Below are 19,946 nucleotides of genomic sequence, written 5' to 3'. Positions count from 1 at the left end.
CAGAATTCTCTTCTCCCTCTGAGGCTCGAAACCCCATGGTATACTCTACGACCGTGCGGTGCATTAGTTTAATGGGCACACCATCTCCTTTCTCGATTCGGACAGTCTCTTGAAATGTTTCCCCTTCCACCACTGGTTCAACACTCGCTTGCGTTCTGTGGGCTAAGTACACAGTATGACATGTTCTGAAAGTAGTGACTTTCTCGCTCTGACCTCCCCTCACGTGAGGTCCGGTGATCAGCTAGAGGATTAGCAGAAATGGTCCCCTTGATGCTGCACAGCTCACCTTGAATGTCCCAAATCTCTTGACATATCTCCCGTACCCAGTCGGACTCAGTATGTGTTGACTCAGACTTGATCCCTTCATGACTCAAGACCGCGAGGGTGAGAACTGGAACCTCTCTCTCCAAGACTCTAACTTTGGCCCCCACCTCATGAAAGCCCAGACCGGAATTCAGGCATGAGTGCTCATTTAAGATCTGTGTCATGACCCAGGTCGGGTTTGCTTTCTGCTTTTCCTTTTCCGGCCTGGTCATGGCAGGGATAACTATTTCTGCCTCTCTTTGGTTTGGGGGTGGCTATTTCTTGGTGCTCTTGCAGGAAGCCCTTGTCAGTGATAGCTTTGGTCCTTGGCTTGAGCAGCTGACCCGTTATACCCCAGTGTTCTTTCTGCCTCTGCCTTCCCGTACTTGTGTCTGACCTGTTCTCTGTACCTGAATTAGTGTTACTCTGGTGTGTATTCCCCTCTGTGTATGACTTGGCTTCAACTCTGACATCGCTCTCTGTCTCACATCTCTGGTACTTCTGCTTCTGTATAGTTAAGACCCTCGGCTTGTATTTGACCAAAAGTTCTATTTTCCCCTTTAAACACTACCCTTACTGACCATCACTGACTTGGCTCATTTTGACCACTCTCTACTGCCACTTAGTGGCACTGTGCATCTGCACTGTGCTGCAGGGACGACTTCTCTTCTGTCACCAACACCCCCTAGTAGAGTCTGCACATACCTGCAAAGTAGCTTCATTACATTACCACTGACCCTACATTTAAAAAGTTTGCACTTTTTTTTTCCCTTCTGGTCATGGATTCGCTGCATTCCTTGGCTGACCAAATGACTAACCTGACACAGATGATGCAGGCATTATCCGTGGAGCATAGGACGTTGGCTGCTTCTCAGAAGCAGGTGCAGAGTGAGGTTGTGGAGACAGTTAAGATAGTCCGGGGTGCTTCCTCTGTCAGTAAATCGATTGAGGTGACTGATATTTCTCTGCACCCTCCTGAACCATCTGTTAAACTACCTGCAGGGCCGGTTTTAGGCAAAGTGGGGCCCTAGGCAAAGTTTAAAATGGGGCCCTAAATGCTAACATATTGCACATCTCACAGAAGCATTTCGACTATATTTACATGCGCTGAGTTAAGGTCACAAAATGAGTGTGATCGACAATATTGAAGTCGTTCAACACTGGTTTCCCGGCATCTTTCTACCGTCTGAGAAAGAATGATGGGGACAGAACAATCACTAACGGATCACTAACAGATCACCATACTGTATCATGTTATCAGCAGCACATCTACAGTTTACGCCACATAGTCCTCCATATAATATATTGTGCACCATAGTCCTCTATATAGTATAATACACTCCTCAGTCCTCCATATAGTATAATACACTCCCCATAGTCCTCCATATAGTGTAATACACTCCTCATAGTCCTCCATATAGTGTAATACACTCCTCCTAGTCCTCCATATATTAAAATACACTGCTCGGTCCTCCATATAGTATAATACACTCCTCATAGTGCTCCATATAGTATAATACACCACCAGTCAACCATGTAGTACAATTCATTTCCCAAAGTATAATGTACCCCATAGTTCTTCACATAGTATAATGTGTTCCCCATAATGCAGCCCACATAAAGTATAATGCAGCCACCCCATAGAGCATAATGCAGCCCCACCATACAATATAATGTAACCATCCATGCAGTAGAATATAATGCAGCCCCCCTCTTATAGTATAATGCAGCCACCCCTTAAAGCATAATGCAGCCACCCCACAGAATCTAATGTAACCCCCCATAGAATATAATGCAGCCCCTCCATAGAATATATGGCAGCCCCCTCATAGAGTATAATGCAGCCCCCCCATAGAATATAATGCAGCCCCTTATATAGTATAATGTAGCCCCTCCATATAATACAATGTAGCCCTCCTCATATAGTACTGTATAATGCAGCCCTAATATAATATAATGTAGCCCCCTCATAAAGTAGAATGCAGCCCCCATACAATATAATTGTCACGGCACCCACCACCGCACGCCCTGCCTGACCCGTGTCTGTTCCTGCTGTCTGTGGTCCAGTCCTGCCTTCCTACTCCGGTCCTGCTCCGTCCGGTTGTCCGTGCTCCAGTTCCCGTCCTGCTGTCTGTGGTCCAGTCCTGCCTTCCTACTCCGGTCCTGCTTCATCCTGTTGTCCGTGCTCCAGTTCCCGTCCTGCTGTCTGTGGTACAGTCCTGCCTTCCTACTCCGGTCCTGCTCCGTCCTGTTGTCCGTGCTCCAGTTCCCGTCCTGCTGTCGGTGGTCCAGTTCTGCCTTACTGCTCTGGTCCTGCCTACCTGTGCCTTCCTCTTTAGCGCACTCCGAGCCGCCCCCTTGGTTCCGGCTACCGTGGCATTCGAACCCCTGGACCTGCTCCTAACGATCCCTGTATAGGGGTCGGTTCCACCTGGTTGCTCGTCCGGGGCCCCTCGGTGCCGCGGTCCAGAGGGTCAACTCCGGGACTTCCACCTTGCCTAGGCAGCGCTAACAATAATCTAGCCCTCCCATAGAATATAATGCAGCCCCCCATAGAATACAAGGTAGCCTCTTCATATAGTATAATGTAGCCCCCTCAGAGTATGATGTAATCACCCCCATAGAATATAATAAATATAATACAGCCCCCATAGAATATAATGTAGCCCCGAATAGAATATAATACAGCCCACCTCCCCATAGAATATAATGTAGCCCCCCATATTATATAACACAGCCTCCCCCATATATTTAATGCATAATGTACCCCCCCACGGTATATAACACAGCCGCATGGTATATAGCACAGCCCACATGGTATACAGCACAGCCCCACATGATATACAGTACAGCCCCACATGGTATATAGCACAGCCCCACATGGCATACAGCACAGCCCCACATGGTATTCAGCACAGCCCCACATGGAATACAGCACAGCACCACATGGTATATAGCACAGCCCCACATGGTATATAGCACAGCCCACATGGCATACAGCACAGCCCCACATGGTAAACAGTACAGCACCACATGGTATACAGTACAGCACCACATGGTATAAAGCACAGCCCCACATGGTATAAAGCACAGCCCCACATGGTATACAGCACAGCCCCCTCCCCCAGCACAGCACCATGGTATACAGCACAGCCCCCCCAGCACAGCACCATGATATACTGCACAGCCCCCCCAGCACAGCACCATGGTGTACAGCACAACCCCCCCAGCACAGCCCCATGGTATACAGCAGCACCCCCCAGCACAGCATCATGATATACAGCACAGCTTCCCCCAACAGAGCCCCCCCAGCACAGCACCATGGTATACAGCACAGCCCCACCAGCACAACCCCATGGTATACAGCACACCCTCCCAGCACAGCACCATGGTATACAGCACCCCCAGCACAGCCCCATATTATACAGCACCCCCCAGCACAGTCCCAAGGTATACAGCACCCGCCAGCACAGCCCCATGGTATACAGCACAGCCCCCACAGCACAGTCCCATGGTATACAGCATCCCCTCCCAGCACAGCCCCTTGGTATACAGCACAGCCCCCAGCACAGCCCCATGGTATACAGCACAGCACCATGATATACAGCACAGCTTACCCCAGCAGAGCCCCCCAGCACAGCACCATGGTATACAGCACAACCCCCCAGCACAGCCACATTGTATACAGCACCCCCCCAGCACAGCACCATGATATACAGCACAGCTTCCCCCCGGCAGAGCCCCCCATCACAGCACTATGGTATACAGCACAGCCCCCCCAGCACATCCCCATGGTATACAGCACCCTCCCAGCACAGCCCCATGGTATACAGCGCCACCACAGCACAGCCCCATGGTATACAGCACTGCCCCCCCAGCACAGCACCATGGTATACAGCGCCTTCTCCCAGCACAGCACCATGGTATACAGCACCCTCCAGCACAGCCCCATGGTATACAGCACCCCTCCCCCAGCACAGCCCCATGGTATACAGCTCAGCCCCAGCACAGCACCATGATATACAGAACAGCCCCATGGTATACAGCACCCCCCCAGCACAGCCCCATGGTATACAGTATCCCCCCAGCATGGCCCCATGATATACAGGAGAGCCCCCCAGCACAGCCCCATGGTATACAGCACAGCCCCCCAGCACAGCACCATGGTATACAGTACCTCCCAGCACTGCCCCATGGTATACAGCACACCTCACCCAGCACAGTCCCATAGTATACAGCACAGCCCCCAGCACAGCACCATGATATACAGCACAGCCCCATGGTATACAGCACCCCCCCAGCGCAGCCCCATGGTATACAGCACCCCCCAGGATGGCCCCATGATATACAGGACAGCCCCCCAGCACAGTCCCTTGGTATACAGCACAGCCCCCCCCCCCGGAATGGTTCCACAGTCCAGTACTCACTGCTGCATTTAAAAAAAAAACCTCCTCACCTTCTCCTCGTGCCCGCGCTGCTCCCGGCTCCTGTCTCCTGCTCTGCCTGGCACACAGTGAGAGCGCGATGACATCATCGCGCACCCGCTGTATCAGAGGCAGAGCGGGGAATGATGGGAGTGAGCGTCAGATGACGCTCTCCTCCATCATTGCTTTGAACTGTACCGGCAGTCGCCGGTATAGTTCAATGCGGCGGCGGGGGGAGTTGGCGCTGGGGGCAGACGGGCCCCCCTGCTTCACAGGGGCCCCATAGCGGCTGCATGATGTGCCGCTAGCTGGGGGCCCCTGGGGAGCGGGAGCCCTAGGCAGCTGTCTGGTCTGCCTGCCTCTAACGCCGGCCCTGACTACCTGATACCTTCTCCGGTGAGAAGGAAAAATTCTGCACATTCAGGGATGGTGTAAACTGTAATTTTCCCTTAGACCCCTATCTTCGGGGGATGAAAGTCAGTGGGTGTGGATAGGTATGTCTTTTCTTAGGGAGGGTCCACAGTCTTGGGCTTTTTCCTTACCCCCTACCGCCCCTGAAAGAATGTCTGTGGATGGGTTCTTTGATGCTCTGGGACTGATTTATGATGAACCGGACCAAGTTAGGCTGGCAGAGGACACTATTATGGGGCTCTTTCAGGGTAAGCTCTCAGCCGAGTGGTACTGCTTGGAGTTCCGGCGATGGTCCCGAGAGGTGTCCTGGATCGACTCGGCTCTCAGGTGCCAGTTCCGGAGGGGACTGTCAGATCACTTAAAGGACGCTCTAGCTCTTCACCCTCCTCCTAGCTCTTTGGAAGAGGCCATGACTCAGGTTGTCCGCATGGATCAGAGGTTACAGGATTGAAGAGTCATGCAATGAGAGGCTCTTTTCCTTCCTGGTATGCCAGAGCGCATACCACCTGCGGAGCCCATGGAAGTGGGAGCCATTACCTGCAAGAAAAAGGAGAGGAGACGTTGGCAAGTGGGCAAGCTTTAGTTTTACTGCGGTACTCCAGGATATTGGAAGAAGGACTGTCCCTCCTGCCCTCCGACTCCCAAGGTGCCGGGAATCGCCTAAGTCTGAGTAACTACCGGGGAGGTTGCTCAGACTCACAGGTACCTTTTTCCTCATCTCTTAAAGTACTGTTAAAAGTGGAACTTGGTGTTATGGACTGTGCTACTGCTACTTCGGCTTTTGTGGACTGTGGGTCTTCCACGAACCTGATTGACTCTAAATTGTTGGCCACCTATAAGTTAGGGACAGTTTGGTTGGAGACTCACATTAAAATTGTGGCTATTGATTCTACACCCCTCACTAAGAACAGGGTTAATTTCATTACTGAGGAGTTTACCCTCAAGATGGGGGCCTTACACCAGGAGCGTATGTCATGCTTTGTCCTGGACAATCTCCCGGCCGGACTGGTGTTATGTTTTCCTTGGTTGTAACTTCATAACCCGGTTATTGACTGGGGGTCCCGGGATATTGTAAAGTGGGGACCTAATTGTTCCAAATGTTGCCTTATTACTATGTCTGTGTCATCTGTCAGTCTGGAGTGTATTCCGGAGTACCTGAAGGACTTTGAGGATGTGTTCTTTGAAAAAGAGGCTGAGGTTTTACCACCACACTATCCATTTGATTATACTACAGACCTGGTTTCTGATGCTAAATTGTCCAAGGCCCGTTTATGCAATTTATCTGGTCCCGAGAGATCTGCCATGAAAGAATACATCTCAGAGTCTTCGTAAAGGGCATATGTGTCCCCTGTGACGACAGGGTTCTGCTTTGTAAAAAAAAAAAAAAAAAAAAGATGATGGCCTGCGCCTATGCCTCGATTTCTGAGAGCTAAATTGGATTACTGTGAGGAACACGTAACCTCTTCCTCTCATCCCTGATTTGTACAACCAATTGTCTGGGGCCAAGTGGTTTTCTAATTTAGACCTTTGGGGGGGCATACTGTCTTATCCGTATACGCGAGGGGGATGAGTGGACAACTGCTTTTCTCACCTCTGAGGGTCTGTTTGAGAATTTGTTTATGCCTTTCGGTCTGACTAATGCGCCAGCAGTTTTCCAGAATTTTTATCAACCATGTCTTCTCTGACTTCATTGGGCCCTTTATGGTAGTCTATCTCGATAATATTCTGGTATACTTGGGGGTGAGCAGGATCACATTAGTCATTTTTGTACATTTCTCCAGATGCTCTGGGAGAACTGTCTTTTTGATAAATCTGAGAAATGTTTATTTGTTGTTCAGGAATTGTCTTTTCTGGGGTTTATCTTGTCTGCTGAGGGGTTTTGTATGGACCCCCTAGAAAGTTTCAGGCCATTGTTGATTGAGTGCAATCTAAATATCTTAAGGATCTCCAGCATTTCTTGGCATTTGTGAATTATTATCGAAAATATATATGGGTTTTTTCTTAAATTGTCAAACCCCTCACAGATTTAACTCAGAAGGGATCTGATGTTAAGAATTGGCCGGCTCCTGCTGTAGCGGCCTCTTTGGCGTTGAAAAGATGTTTCATGTCCACCCCGATTTTGATTCAACCAGATCCATCTGAACCGTTTATTGTAGAGGTGGATGCCTCAGAGGTGGGGGTGGGGGCGGTGTTGTCCCAGGGACCTGCCACTCTAGTCAAGTTGAAGAAAGGAATTACGATGTGGAGAACCGAGAATTGTTGGCCATTAAATTGGTTTTTGAAGAATGAAGGGGGTCCATAGAATCACTGTAATTACAGACCATATGAATCTGGCTTTTATTGAGTCATTCAATAGAGTGACTCCGAGAACGGCAAGAAGGTCACTGTTTTTTCTCTCGGTTTCAGTTCTCTATCACCTTTTGGCCAGGTTCTAAAAACATTAAGGCCGATGCCTTGTCTCGTAGCCTGGACCCGATGTCACCTCCTGAACCTCCTTCCTCCATTCTTCAGTGTAGTCTGGTGGTGTGGCTGGTGTTTCCTCGATGTTGGAGCTGGAGATTTGTGAGGCCCAGTCTCTTGCTCCTGTGTCTATGCCTGTGGATAAGCTCTTCGTGCCTGTTCAACTTCGTCCCAGGGTGCACCAGGAATTTTATGATTCTGTTCTGAGTGGGCAGCCTGGGATTGCGGCCACCCGTAGAACAATCGCTAGGTTGTTTTGGTGGTCCTCCTTGGCCTCAGATGTGGTGAAGTTTGTGTCCTCCTGTCTTGTATGTGCCCATGCTAAAAACCTGCATAATCGACTGGTCGGGAAATTAGTGCCATTGCCAATTTCTGATAGACCATGGACTCATCTGTCCATAGATTTTATCACCGATCTTCCTCCTTCTAGTGTTAAAATGGTCATTTGGGTGGTGGCGGACAGGTTTAGTAAGCAGGTGCATTTTGTGCCCTTGTCCGGTTTACCTAATGCTGAGACGCTTGCTAAGTTGTTTGTCGAACATGTGGTGTGGTTACATGGTGTGCTTTGGAATGTAGTTTCGGACAGAGAGGTACAGTTTGTGTCAAAGTTCTGGAGGGCTTTCTGTAAAAGATTGGATATCTGTTTGGCCTTTTCTTCTGCTTACTATCCTGAGAGCAATGGTCAGACAGAAAGGACCAATAAGTCTCAGGAACAAATTTTGCGATGCCTGGCCACTGCTCGGCAGGACGACTGGTTTGCCTCTTTGCCTATTACTGAATTTGCTTTTAATAACTGCATTAATCAGTCCACGGGCACCTCCCCTTTCTTCTGTAATGATGGGTTTCACACTCATTTTAGGGAATTTTCCCGACTTGATTCGGGATGTCCTGGGGCTGATTTTACGGTGCAATGGTTGGGGAAGGTGTGGCAGAAGATTCAGAGGTATGTTGATGGGGCTCAGAAGAAATATAAATTCTTTGCTAATAAAAAAAAGTTCTGTAGGGCCAAAATTCCGGGTTGGGGATAAGGTATGGTTGTCTACTCGGAATATAGCTCAAGATTCTTTCAGCTAAGTTGGGGTCTAAATTCATTGGCCCGTGCGAGATTATGGAGGTGGTCAATGCGGTGTCCTTCCGCTTGCGCCTTCCTCCGTCTCTCCGGATCCTTAATGTGTTCCATAAGGCTCTTTTAAAACCATTGGGTTCTTCCTTGGGGAAATCTCCTTCTCCTCCACCACCGGTGTCAGTGGAGTGCTAGAATGAATTTGAGGTGGAACAGATTGCGGATTCCCGCATGGTCTGTCGTTCCCTTCAGTACCTTATTCATTGGAACGTACGGTCCTGAGGACCAGTCCTGGGTTCGGGCATGGTTGGTCCATGTGAATCAATTGGTCTGGGCCTTTCACACGCGCTATCCTGGGAAACCTGGGAGTCCGGTGGGGCCCCTTGATAGGAGGGTACTGTCATGAGTCAGGTCGGGTTTTGCTTTCTGCTTTTCCTTTTACAGCCTGGTCATGGCGGGATTAACTATTTCTGCCTCTCTTTGGTTCGGAGGTTGCTATTTATTGGTGCTCTTGCAGGAAGCCCATGTCAGTGATAGCTTTGGTCCTTGGCTTGAGCAGCTGACCAGTTATACCCCAGTGTTCCTATTGCCTCTGCCTTCCGTACTTGTGTCTGACCTGTTCTCTGTACCTGAATTAGTGTTATTCTGGGGTGTATTCCCCTCCGTGTATGACTCGAGTTCAACTCTGACATTGCTCTCTGTCTCACGTCTCTGGCACTTCTGCTTCCATCTGGATAAGACTCTCAACTTGTATTTGACCATGAGTTCTGTTTTCCTCTTTAAACACAACCCTTACTGACCGTTACTAACTTGACTTGTTTTAACCACTCTCTATCGCAACCTAGTGGCGCTGTGCAGCTGCACTGTGCTGCTGTGTTGCAGGTGCGACTTCTCTTCTCTCACCAACACCCCCTAGTGGAGTCTGCACATACCTGCAAAGCAGCTGCATTACAATCTGCTTCATAGAGGGATCCTTCAGTCCAGCAACGAGTTGGTCCCACATCACTTCGTCCAAAGGACCCAGCCCTCAGCTCCCATCTTGGGTCTTTTTGGTGATATGGGCCATCACTTCATGCTATGCATTAACATACTAAGCTATGGTCTTACTTTTCCCTTGGACCCGCTAGAACAACCGCATGCTGAGGTGCCTTAAGTCAGTGGTGTCCCCATGCACATCCTCCAAGATTTTTAGCACCTTCTCCACAGTGTCGCGATCCCTAGGTGGGCAGTACATAACCGTCTGTCTGGCCTCCCCATTAGGGGTCAGGAGGGTTAACTCAGCGTGAATGGAAGGGGTCAAGGGATACATGCGTAGCATGCTTTTCAGCATCTTTGCCCAGTCCCACAGCGACACTGCTCTCTGTGAACTTGGGAAAGTTGCTGAGCATAGCCACCATGTGTATATTTCACTTGCCGGACTTGGTTCACAGACTAGTCCGCCATCTCTATATCTGATGTTGCATCCTGCCAAATACGCCAAAAGTAATGCGGGTATCTGGATGCATCGAGCAGAGATCATGAGGTGGAAACAAACAAGGGTTGACATAATGCTATTTATATACAACAGTAACTTTCATACAATTAAAGTTAGTAGCTATGCAATTTAACAGTAGAGGGAATAACAACAGGTTTAGACTGAACAAGAAAGTCTTTCACTAGTTAATGCTAGTGTCCTTTTCACAAACATGGTGCGCCCAGTCTTGGAAGTCAGCACTTGTGTTCTCACACAAAATTCTGGTTCTAGCAGGGGTCACCGGGTTTTCCCACTAGACCGCAAGTCTCTTACTGAAATAGTGTAGTAAAGCCCGTTGAGCCTCTAACGCACCAACCGGCCTCCTCCCAACCTGTACTCCTAATCCCAGCTGATCCTGGTACCATTGATAATAGCTGGAAGTGACGGCCTTGCTCACTCACATCGCTCCTCCTCAATCGCAGGAGTGACTCTCCTGTTGCAGTCTCTGCATGGGTCTTCTCAGCGTGACCATCGGCGGAAGTCTCTCAGACTCAAGGCGGAGAGGACTGAGCATCAGCTCTTGACAGGCATAGTTGGGACTCGGAGACTTGACCAGCACTGTATGCAGCTTCTGTCTCTGACGAGTGTAAGCTGTTTTTGGGGATATCTTCTGGGGAATCCAGACCTTGCCAGATGGTGAACAACATCTGGGTGGCGTAAACTCCCCACTGAGGCATGCCACGCTGTTCTCAGCAGTGTCTCCGCTCCTTTACCTGGTGCCAAATATCCTCATGAATGGGCGTGCAGGACTTTTAGAACAAGGAAGTCTTTCCTGTGGGTCACCTGATCCAGTCAAGCACACAAGGTCACTACCCCTGCAACCCTTCCAGCATACTTTGGTTCCACTTGATTTTTGACTGGGCAGCAGATGGCAGCCTCTCCTCATCAATAGCACCTTCTGCAAGAGTTCTCCAGATATTTCATGGCTAGAGGGGTGAGGACTCTGGAAATGTTTGTATTGAGATTTATTAATGTGTCTCTCCATAACCAGGATTACACAGTAGTGAAGAAGACCTCTGGTGAGCGCTGTCAGGACCCTTTGTCTGAGGGATGGGGAAGACCCCTGAGCCCAATCACAGGGCCTTCACCTCACCCTCTGAAACATGAGGACATCAGTGACCAGAAGATCCTAAAACTAACCTACGCGATGATTGAGCTGCTGACTGGAGAGGTGACACTGCTGGGAATGCTGGGACATTATACAGTAACGCTAAGAAGGGATTGGGGTATGACAGTATCATTGTATGTGTCAGGTTCCTATACGGTGTCAGGATGTCTCCGTCTATTTCTCCATGGAGGAGTGGGAGTATTTAGAAGGACACAAAGATCTTTATAAGGACGTCATGATGGAGGTTCCCCAGCCCCTCACATCACCAGGTAATAGTCAGGACTAAATACACACGGCCTATAATTATCTGTATGTAAAGAATGAATTCAGTCCCTGTATGTGTTTCCTCCAGATCTATCCAGTAAGAGGACAACACCAGAGAGATGTCTCCATCCTCTTCTTCCACAGGACTGTAAACAAGAAGATCCCAGTGCTCCTCAGGATCATCAGGTAGATGGAGAGAAGGTGTCATGAGATCTCCCCTATGATGTGTAGACGGCTGTGAAGGTCTTGTGCTCAGTCTTGTTTTATCCACCAGTATTATATGTTTTATACTTGTGTAATGAGAACGGTGGAGATGACAGGATTAGAGCTGATCATAGATGGGACTTCTCCATCTGTCTGTGACTTTTACAATATTTGTTTCAGGGTGAAGATCTGACCCATATTAATACTACAGAGACATATGTGAGAGGTGATGAGCGGTGTAAAGAGGAGATTCCTACATATGACTACCCAGGTGAGTAGTGACCACTATGTGCAGAGAAGTCACAGATTCTACTGTAATTATATGTTGAATTTCTAGCGGCCGTACCGGTCCTGGAAGGACAGTCAAGTGAGAAGCCAAACCGTTTTGAGGTCAACAAAAAATATCTAGGTAGATCAGGAAAGGATTTAGGCTGTGTGGCCACGTTAGCGTTTTTGAAGCATTTTTGAAGCGTTTATCCCTGTCAAAACACTTCAAAAACACATACAAGAAGCATCCCATTCATTTTATATGAATTCCACACTTTTTGTGCAATTTGATGCGTTTTTTTCCACGCAAAAAAACGCTTAGCGTTAAAAAATGCAGCATGCTCATTAATTTTGCGGGAAAATCCGCGTTTTTAGCTATTTTCTATGAGTCAGAAGACGCGCGGAAAAAAACGCATCAAAAACACGTGTTTTTCCACTAAAAACGCGCAGAAATAAAACGTGCGTTTTCTGGGAAGGAGTCCGGTTTTTAAGCAGAAATTTTCTGCATACGTGGGCACAAAGCCTTAGGAGTAGGGTCCGGTAATAATCTACTCAAAACCGGGTAACAACTTAACTGTGGCTTATTTGACTTTAAGGGTATGTGTCCACGGTCCGGATATGCAGCGCTTTGGATGCAGTGGAAACCCGGCTCTGCCCAAAGCGCTGCCGGCTTTTGTACTCGGTGATTTCGCATGTGTTCATTGAACCATGTGGAATCACTGCATCCTATTCATAGACTGCGTTATTTATCTTGCGGAGACTGAGCGTCTCCGCAAGATAAATAGACATGCTGCAGTCTATAAAGATGCGCCGCATGTCCGGTTACGCAGGGCCGCGCTTGCGTAGTGGAGACGGGATTTCATAAAATCCCCTCCACTATGCTGTAACAGCTGGACGCTGCGGATTGCACGCTGCGGCTGTATGCAGCATCCAATCCGCAACAATCCTGGAGGAATCCTGACTATGGAAACATACACTCACTGGCCACTTTATTAGGTACACCATGCTAGTAACGGGTTGGACCCCATTTTGCCTTCAGAACTGCCTCAATTCTTCATGGCAGAGATTCAACAAGGTGCTGGAAGCATTCCTCAGAGATTTTGGACCATATTGACATGATGGCATCACACAGTTGGCGCAGATTTGTCGGCTGCACATCCCTGATGCGAATCTCCCGTTCCACCACATCCCAAAGATGCTCTATTGGATTGAGATCTGGTGACTGAGGAGGCCATTTGAGTACAGTGAACTCATTGTCATGTTCAAGAAACCAATCTGAGATGATTCGAGCTTTATGACATGGCGCATTATCCTGCTGAAAGTAGCCATCAGATGCCTGTTCTTAGCTGAGAGGAGTGGTACCCAGTGTGGTCTTCTGCTGCTGTAGCCCATCTGCCTCAAAGTTCGACGCACTGTGCGTTCAGAGATGCTCTTCTGCCTACCTTGGTTGTAACGGGTGGCAATTTGAGTCACTGTTGCCTTTCTATCAGCTCGAACCAGTCTGCCCATTCTCCTCTGACCTCTGGCATCAACATGGCATTTCCGGCCACAGATCTGCCGCTCACTGGATTTTTTTTCTTTTTCGGACCATTCTCTGTAAACCCTAGAGATGGTTGTGCGTGAAAATCCCAGTAGATCAGCAGTTTCTGAAATACTCAGACCAGCCCTTCTGGCACCAACAATCATGCCACGTTCAAAGGCACTCAAATCACCTTTCTTCCCCATACTGATGCTCGGTTTGAACTGCATTGTCTTGACCATGTCTACATGCCTAAATGCACTGAGTTGCCGCCATGTGATTGGCTGATTAGAAATTAAGTCTTAACACACAGTTGGACAGGTGTACCTAATAAAGTGGCCAGTGAGTGTACTCTTACACAATGAACTAAGTGACCCTGTGAATTTAGTGCAGCATCTCCACCAGCGCAGCCATGGACTATATTGGGAAGGCTGGTTAGAAAAGTGACAGTGCAGGAGCATGCCAGTACAAGAACATTACAGAGTAGTCATGGTGAGACGTGACATGGCAGCATATGAAGGTCTTCTATGTACAAAGGTGTTTCTCTATACCTTCTGTGCACAATTGATTATTGATACCCTACTTTACTTGATGTGTTTGTTGGATGAGCCCACTTGGGAAGAATAAAGACGTATCCTGATGCAGAAATGAGCAAACTTTTTTGAAATGACCATACTGCTAAGAATTATTATTATTATTATTATTATTATTATTATTATTTATTTATATAGCACCATTGATTCCATGGTGCTGTACATGAGAAGGGGTTACATACAAATTACAGATATCACTTACAGTAAACAAACTAACAATCACAGACTGATATAGAGGGGAGAGAGGACCCTGCCCTTTCGGGCTTACATGCTACAGGATGGTCGGGAAGGAGACAGTAGGTAGGGGGGTTGCAGCAGCTCCAGTGATGGTGAGGCAGTAGCTCCAGTAGTGGTGAGGAGACAGTGGGGATCATTGCAGGCGGTAAGCTTTCCTGAAGAGATGGGTTTTCAGGTTCCATCTGAAGGATCCGAGTGTGGTTGATAGCCGGACGTGTTGTGGCAGGGAATTCCATAGGATGGGGCCTATTCGGGAGAAGTCTTGGAGGCGGTTGGGTGAGGAGCAAATAAGTGTGGAGGAGAGAAGGGGGTCTTGGGAGGACCGGAGATTACCTGAGGGAAGGTATCGGGAGATTAGTTTAGAGATGTATGGAGGAGACAGGTTGTAGATGGCCTTGTAGGACAGTATTAGTAATTTGAATTGGATACGCTGAGGGAGTGGGACCAAGTGAAGAGATTTGCAGAGGGGAGAAGTGGAGGAGTAGCGAGGAGAGAGGTGAATTAGTAGGGTGGCAGAGTTGAGGATGGACTGGAGAGGTACAAGGGTGTTAGCAGGGAGGCCACAGAAAAGGATGTTGCAATAGTCGAGGCGGGAGATGATGAGGGCAAGCACAAGCATTTTAGTAGATTGAGGGTTGAGGAAAGGATGGATTCTGGATATATTTTTGAGCTGGAGGCGACAGGAGGTGGAGAGAGCTTGGATGTGTGGTTTGAAGGACAGGGCAGAGTCAAGGTTTACTCCGAGGCAGCTGACCTCTGGTACGGGGGAAAGCGTGATGTTGTCAGTTGTTATAGAAAGGTTGGGAAAGGAAGATCTGTGAGATGGGGGAAAGATGATCAGTTCAGATTTGTCCACATTGAGTTTGATGAAGCGAGAGGAGAAGAAAGAGGATATGGCTGATAGACACTCTGGGATTCTGGAGAGCAGAGAGGTGATGTCTGGGCCAAAGAGGTAGATCTGAGTATCATCGGCATAAAGGTGGTACTGGAATCCGTGGGACTTTGTGAGTTGCCCCAGGCCAAGTGTGTAGATTGAGAAGAGTAGGGGTCCTAGAACAGAGCCTTGGGGGACTCCAACAGAGAGAGGGTGGGATGAGGAGGTAGTGTGGGACTGGGAGACGCTGAATGTGCGGTTGGAAGGGTATGAGGAGATCTAGGATAGGACGAGGTCTTTGATGCCAAAGGACGAAAGGATCTGTAGTAGGAGGCAGTGGTCAACTGTGTCAAAAGCAGAGGACAGGTCTAGAAGCAGGAGTATAGAGTATCGTCCGTTAGCTTTGGCTGTATGTAGGTCGTTGTTAATTTTGGTCAGGGCTGTCTCAGTGGAATGATGGGGGCAGAAGCCAGATTGTAGACTGTCAAAGAGCAAGTTAGATGAGAGGTGGGAGGAAAGTTCAGCGTGGTCATGCTGCTCCAGGAGTTTAGAAGCGAATGGGAGCAGCGATATTGGGCGATAGCTGGACGTGGCTGTTGGATCGAGGGTTGGCTTTTTAAGGATAGGCATGATTGTGGCATGCTTGAAAGCAGAAGTTAGTGATAGGTTGAAGAGGTGGGTTAGGGATGGTATGAGTGGTGGTGATGTTGGGGAGGAGGTGGGATGGGATTGAGTCAAGCGCACAAGTGGTGAGGTGTGATTTGGAGAGAAGATGAGCAAGCTCCCCTTCAGTGATGTCAGATAAGGAGGTTACGGGGTTTGGGCATTGGTCTGGTATTCAAAGGGGTTGTGGTGGTTGGGCAATAAAGACTTGCCGTGTTTGGTCTATCTTGTTTTTGAAGTGTGCGGCAAAGTCCTCGGCAGAGATTATGGAAGTCGGAGGGGGCAGTGGTGGGCGGAGGAGGGAGTTAAAAGTATTGAACAACTGTTTGGGGTTGTGGGATAAGGAAGATACAAGGGATGTAAAGAAGGCCTGTTTAGCAGAGGTGAGAGCTGATTTGAATGCAAGTGTTGCTTGTTTGAGTGCAGTGAAGTCATCTTACGAATGCGTTTTCTTCCAGCGCCGTTCTGCAATTCTGGATGCTTGCCGAAGCTTTAAAGTGGTGTTATTGTGCCAGGGTTGTCTATTGGTTCGTCACACTCTGTTATGCATGCCAGAATGCAAGAATAAACATCATTTTCTCCCCTCTGCATTTGGCTGCGTGCGGGCATCAGGCAGCATAGTAACACCATTAACCTGCATATTGACTACATATTTGCAGGTCAACAATGTTATTTCTGGTGGTGGGTTCCCTTTAACATAGCACAAAAATGTACCAATAACAATGCTCACAACCCGGGCGTAGAATGGGTTTAATAGCTGGTCCTGATATATGGTCTCACATCATTGTATATACTCCCCTAGCCTGGTATATGCTCCCCCAGCCTGGTATATCCTCCTCCAGCCTAGTATATGCTCCCCTAGCCTGGTATATGCTTCCCCAGTGTGATATATGCTCCTCCAGCCTGGTGTATGCTCCTGCACCCTGGTGTATGCTCCTCCACCCTGGTATATGCTCCTCCATCCTGGTATATGCTCCCATAGCTCAGCATATGCTCCCCCAGCAAGGTATATGCTCCTCTAGTCTGGTGTATGATCCTAAACCCTGGTATATCCTCCTCCACCCTGGTATATGCTCCCCTAGCCCAGCATATCCTCCTCCACCCTGTTATATGCTTCCCCATTCAGGTATTTGCTCCCCCATTCTAGTGTATGCTCCCCCACCATGGTACAGTGGGGCAAAAAAGTATTTAGTCAGTCAGCAATAGTGCAAGTTCCAACACTTAAAAAGATGAGAGGCGTCTGTAATTTACATCATAGGTAGACCTCATCTATGGGAGACAAACTGAGAAAAAAAAATCCAGAAAATCACATTGTCTGGTTTTTTTCATTTTATTTGCATATTATGGTGGAAAATAAGTATTTGGTCAGAAACAAGCAATCAAGATTTCTGGCTCTCACAGACCTGTAACTTCTTCTTTAACCCCTTCGCACCCGAGCCTGTTTTTGCCTTCGTGACCGGGCCAATTTTTTCAATTCTGACCAGTGTCACTTTATGAGGTCATAACTCTAGAACGCTTCAACGGATCCTACTGATTCTGACATTGTTTTCGCATGACATATTGTACTTCATGATGGTGGTAAAAATTTTTAGATATGATCTGCACTTATTTGTTAAAAAAATCAAAATTTGGCAAAAATTTAGTAAATTTTGCAATTTTCAAACTTTTAATTTTTATGCCCTTAAATCAGAGAGTGATATCGCACAAAATAGTTAATAAATAACATTTCCCACATGTCTACTTTACATCTGCACAGTTTTGGAAACATAATTTTTTTTTTTTAGGAAGTTATAAGGGTTAAAAGTTGACCAGCGATTTCTCATTTTTACAACAAAATTTGCAACACCATTTTTTTTAGGGACCACCTCACATTTGAAGTGAGTTTGGGGGGTCAATATGACAGAAAATACCCAAAATTGACACCATTCTAAAAACTGCACCTCTCAATGTACTCAAAACCACATTCAAGAAGTTTATTAACCCTTCAGGTGCTTCACATGAATGAATGGAATATGGAAGGAAAAAATAAACATTTAACTTTTTTTCACAAACATTTTACTTCAAAACCATTTTTTTTTATTTTCACAAGTGTAAAAAGAGAAAATGAACCACTAAATTTTTTGTGCAATTTCTCCCGAATACGCCAATACCCCGTATGTGGGGCTAAACCACTGTTTGAGCACACGGCAGAGCTCAGAACGGAAGGAGTGCCGTTTGACTTTTTCAATGCAGAATTGGCTGGAATTGAGATCGGATGCCATGTCGCCTTTGGAGAGCCCCTGATGTACCTAAACAGTGGAAACCCCCCACAAGTGACCCCATTTTGGAAATTAGACCCCCCCAGGGACTTATCTAGATGTGTGGTGAGCACTTTGAACCCCCAAGTGTTTCACTAAAGTTTATAATGTAGAGCCGTGAAAATAAAAAAAAATCATTTTTTTTCCACAAAAATGATCTTTTAGCCCCCAATTTTTATTTTCACAAGGGTAACAGGAGAAATTGGACCCTAAGAGTTGTTGTCCAATTTGTCCTGAGTACGCTGGTACGCCATATGTTGGAGAAAACTACTGTTTGGGCACACGGTGGGGCTCGGAAGGGAAGTAGTGACGTTCTGAAATGCAGACTTTGATGGAATGGTCTGCGGGTGTCATGTCGCGTTTGCAGAGCCCCTGATGTACCTAAACAGTGGAAACCCCACACAAGTGACCCCATTTTGGAAACTAGACCCCCCAAGGAACTTATCTAGAAGTGTGGTGAGCACTTTGAACCCCCAAGTGTTTCAGTAAAGTTTATAATGTAGAGGCATGAAAATAAAAAAATCATTTTTTTTTCCACAAAAATGATCTTTTAGCCCCCAATTTTTATTTTCACAAGGGTAACAGGAGAAATTGGACCCTAAGAGTTGTTGTCCAATTTGTCCTGAGTACGCTGGTACGCCATATGTTGGAGAAAACTACTGTTTGGGCACACGGTGGGGCTCGGAAGGGAAGTAGTGACGTTCTGAAATGCAGACTTTGATGGAATGGTCTGTGGGTGTCATGTCGCGTTTGCAGAGCCCCTGATGTACCTAAACAGTGGAAACCCCCCACAAGTGACCCCATTTTGGAAACTAGACCCCCCAAGGAACTTATATATATGTGTGTTGAGCACTTTGAACCCCCAAGTGTTTCAGTAAAGTTTATAATGTAGAGGCGTGAAAATAAAAAAATCATTTTTTTTCCACAAAAATGATCTTTTAGCCCCCAATTTTTATTTTCACAAGGGTAACAGGAGAAATTGGACCCTAAGAGTAGTTGTCCAATTTGTCCTGAGTCCTGAGTACGCTGGTACCCCATATGTGGGAGAAAACTACTGTTTGGGCACACGGTGGGGCTCGGAAGGGAAGTAGTGACGTTCTGAAATGCAGACTTTGATGGAATGGTCTGCGGGCGTCATATTGCATTTACAGAGCCCCTGATGTACCTAAACAGTGGAAACCCCCAATTCTAATTCCAACCCTAACCCCAACACACCCCTAACCCTAATCTCAGCCCTAACCATAACCCTAACCACAAACCTAACACCAACACACCCATAACCTTAATCCCAGCCCTAACCCTAGCCCTAACCCTAGCCCTAACCCTAGCCCTACCCTAACCCTAGCCCTAGCCCCTGCATTTTTTTTTTTTACTTTTTTTTTTACTTTTTTTTTTTTTTGTCACAAGATCGCTGCCCTGCGATCTGACTCATAGTAACGCCACTTCACATCTGATCATCTGTCAGTGTGAGATCAGAGGAGAAGCAGCGTTACTATGTGACAAGATCGCTGCCTGGCACATAATAACGCGACTTCTCTGATCTCACAATGACAGATGATCAGAGGTGAAGCAGCGTTACTGTGTGACAAGATCGCTGCCTGGCACAGCTGTGCCAGGCAGCGATCAGCTGTGCCAGGCAGCGATCTAGTCACACAATAACGCTGCTTCACCTCTGATCAGCTGTCAGTGTTAGATCAGAGGGAGAAGCCGCGTTACAATGAGGGAGATCGCCGGGAAACAAGCAGC

General features: G+C 47.6%; 2 protein-coding genes across 2 annotated transcripts in view; both read left to right on the top strand.

The window, feature by feature from the left end:
- The window catches only part of LOC141094243 (uncharacterized), a 1,213,871-nt gene that overhangs the window by 633,823 nt on the left and 560,102 nt on the right, over positions 1-19,946 (top strand). The gene's annotated exons all lie outside the window — the stretch shown is intronic.
- LOC141094296 (uncharacterized) overlaps positions 1-19,946 on the top strand; it is a 50,787-nt gene that overhangs the window by 11,803 nt on the left and 19,038 nt on the right. The window contains exons 2-5 of the mRNA XM_073580133.1: positions 11,166-11,345; positions 11,428-11,551; positions 11,635-11,732; positions 11,931-12,021. Coding sequence (XP_073436234.1) covers positions 11,166-11,345; positions 11,428-11,551; positions 11,635-11,732; positions 11,931-12,021 — 493 coding nt within the window. The remainder of the gene's footprint in view (positions 1-11,165; positions 11,346-11,427; positions 11,552-11,634; positions 11,733-11,930; positions 12,022-19,946) is intronic.

Source organism: Dendrobates tinctorius, unplaced genomic scaffold (genome assembly GCF_039654945.1).
Source record: "Dendrobates tinctorius isolate UK_male_01 unplaced genomic scaffold, ASM3965494v1 ptg000063l, whole genome shotgun sequence".
In the NCBI taxonomy this organism is placed as follows: domain Eukaryota; kingdom Metazoa; phylum Chordata; class Amphibia; order Anura; family Dendrobatidae; genus Dendrobates; species Dendrobates tinctorius.
Note: the sequence above shows the minus strand (reverse complement) of the source record. Positions and strands in the feature narration are given on the sequence as shown.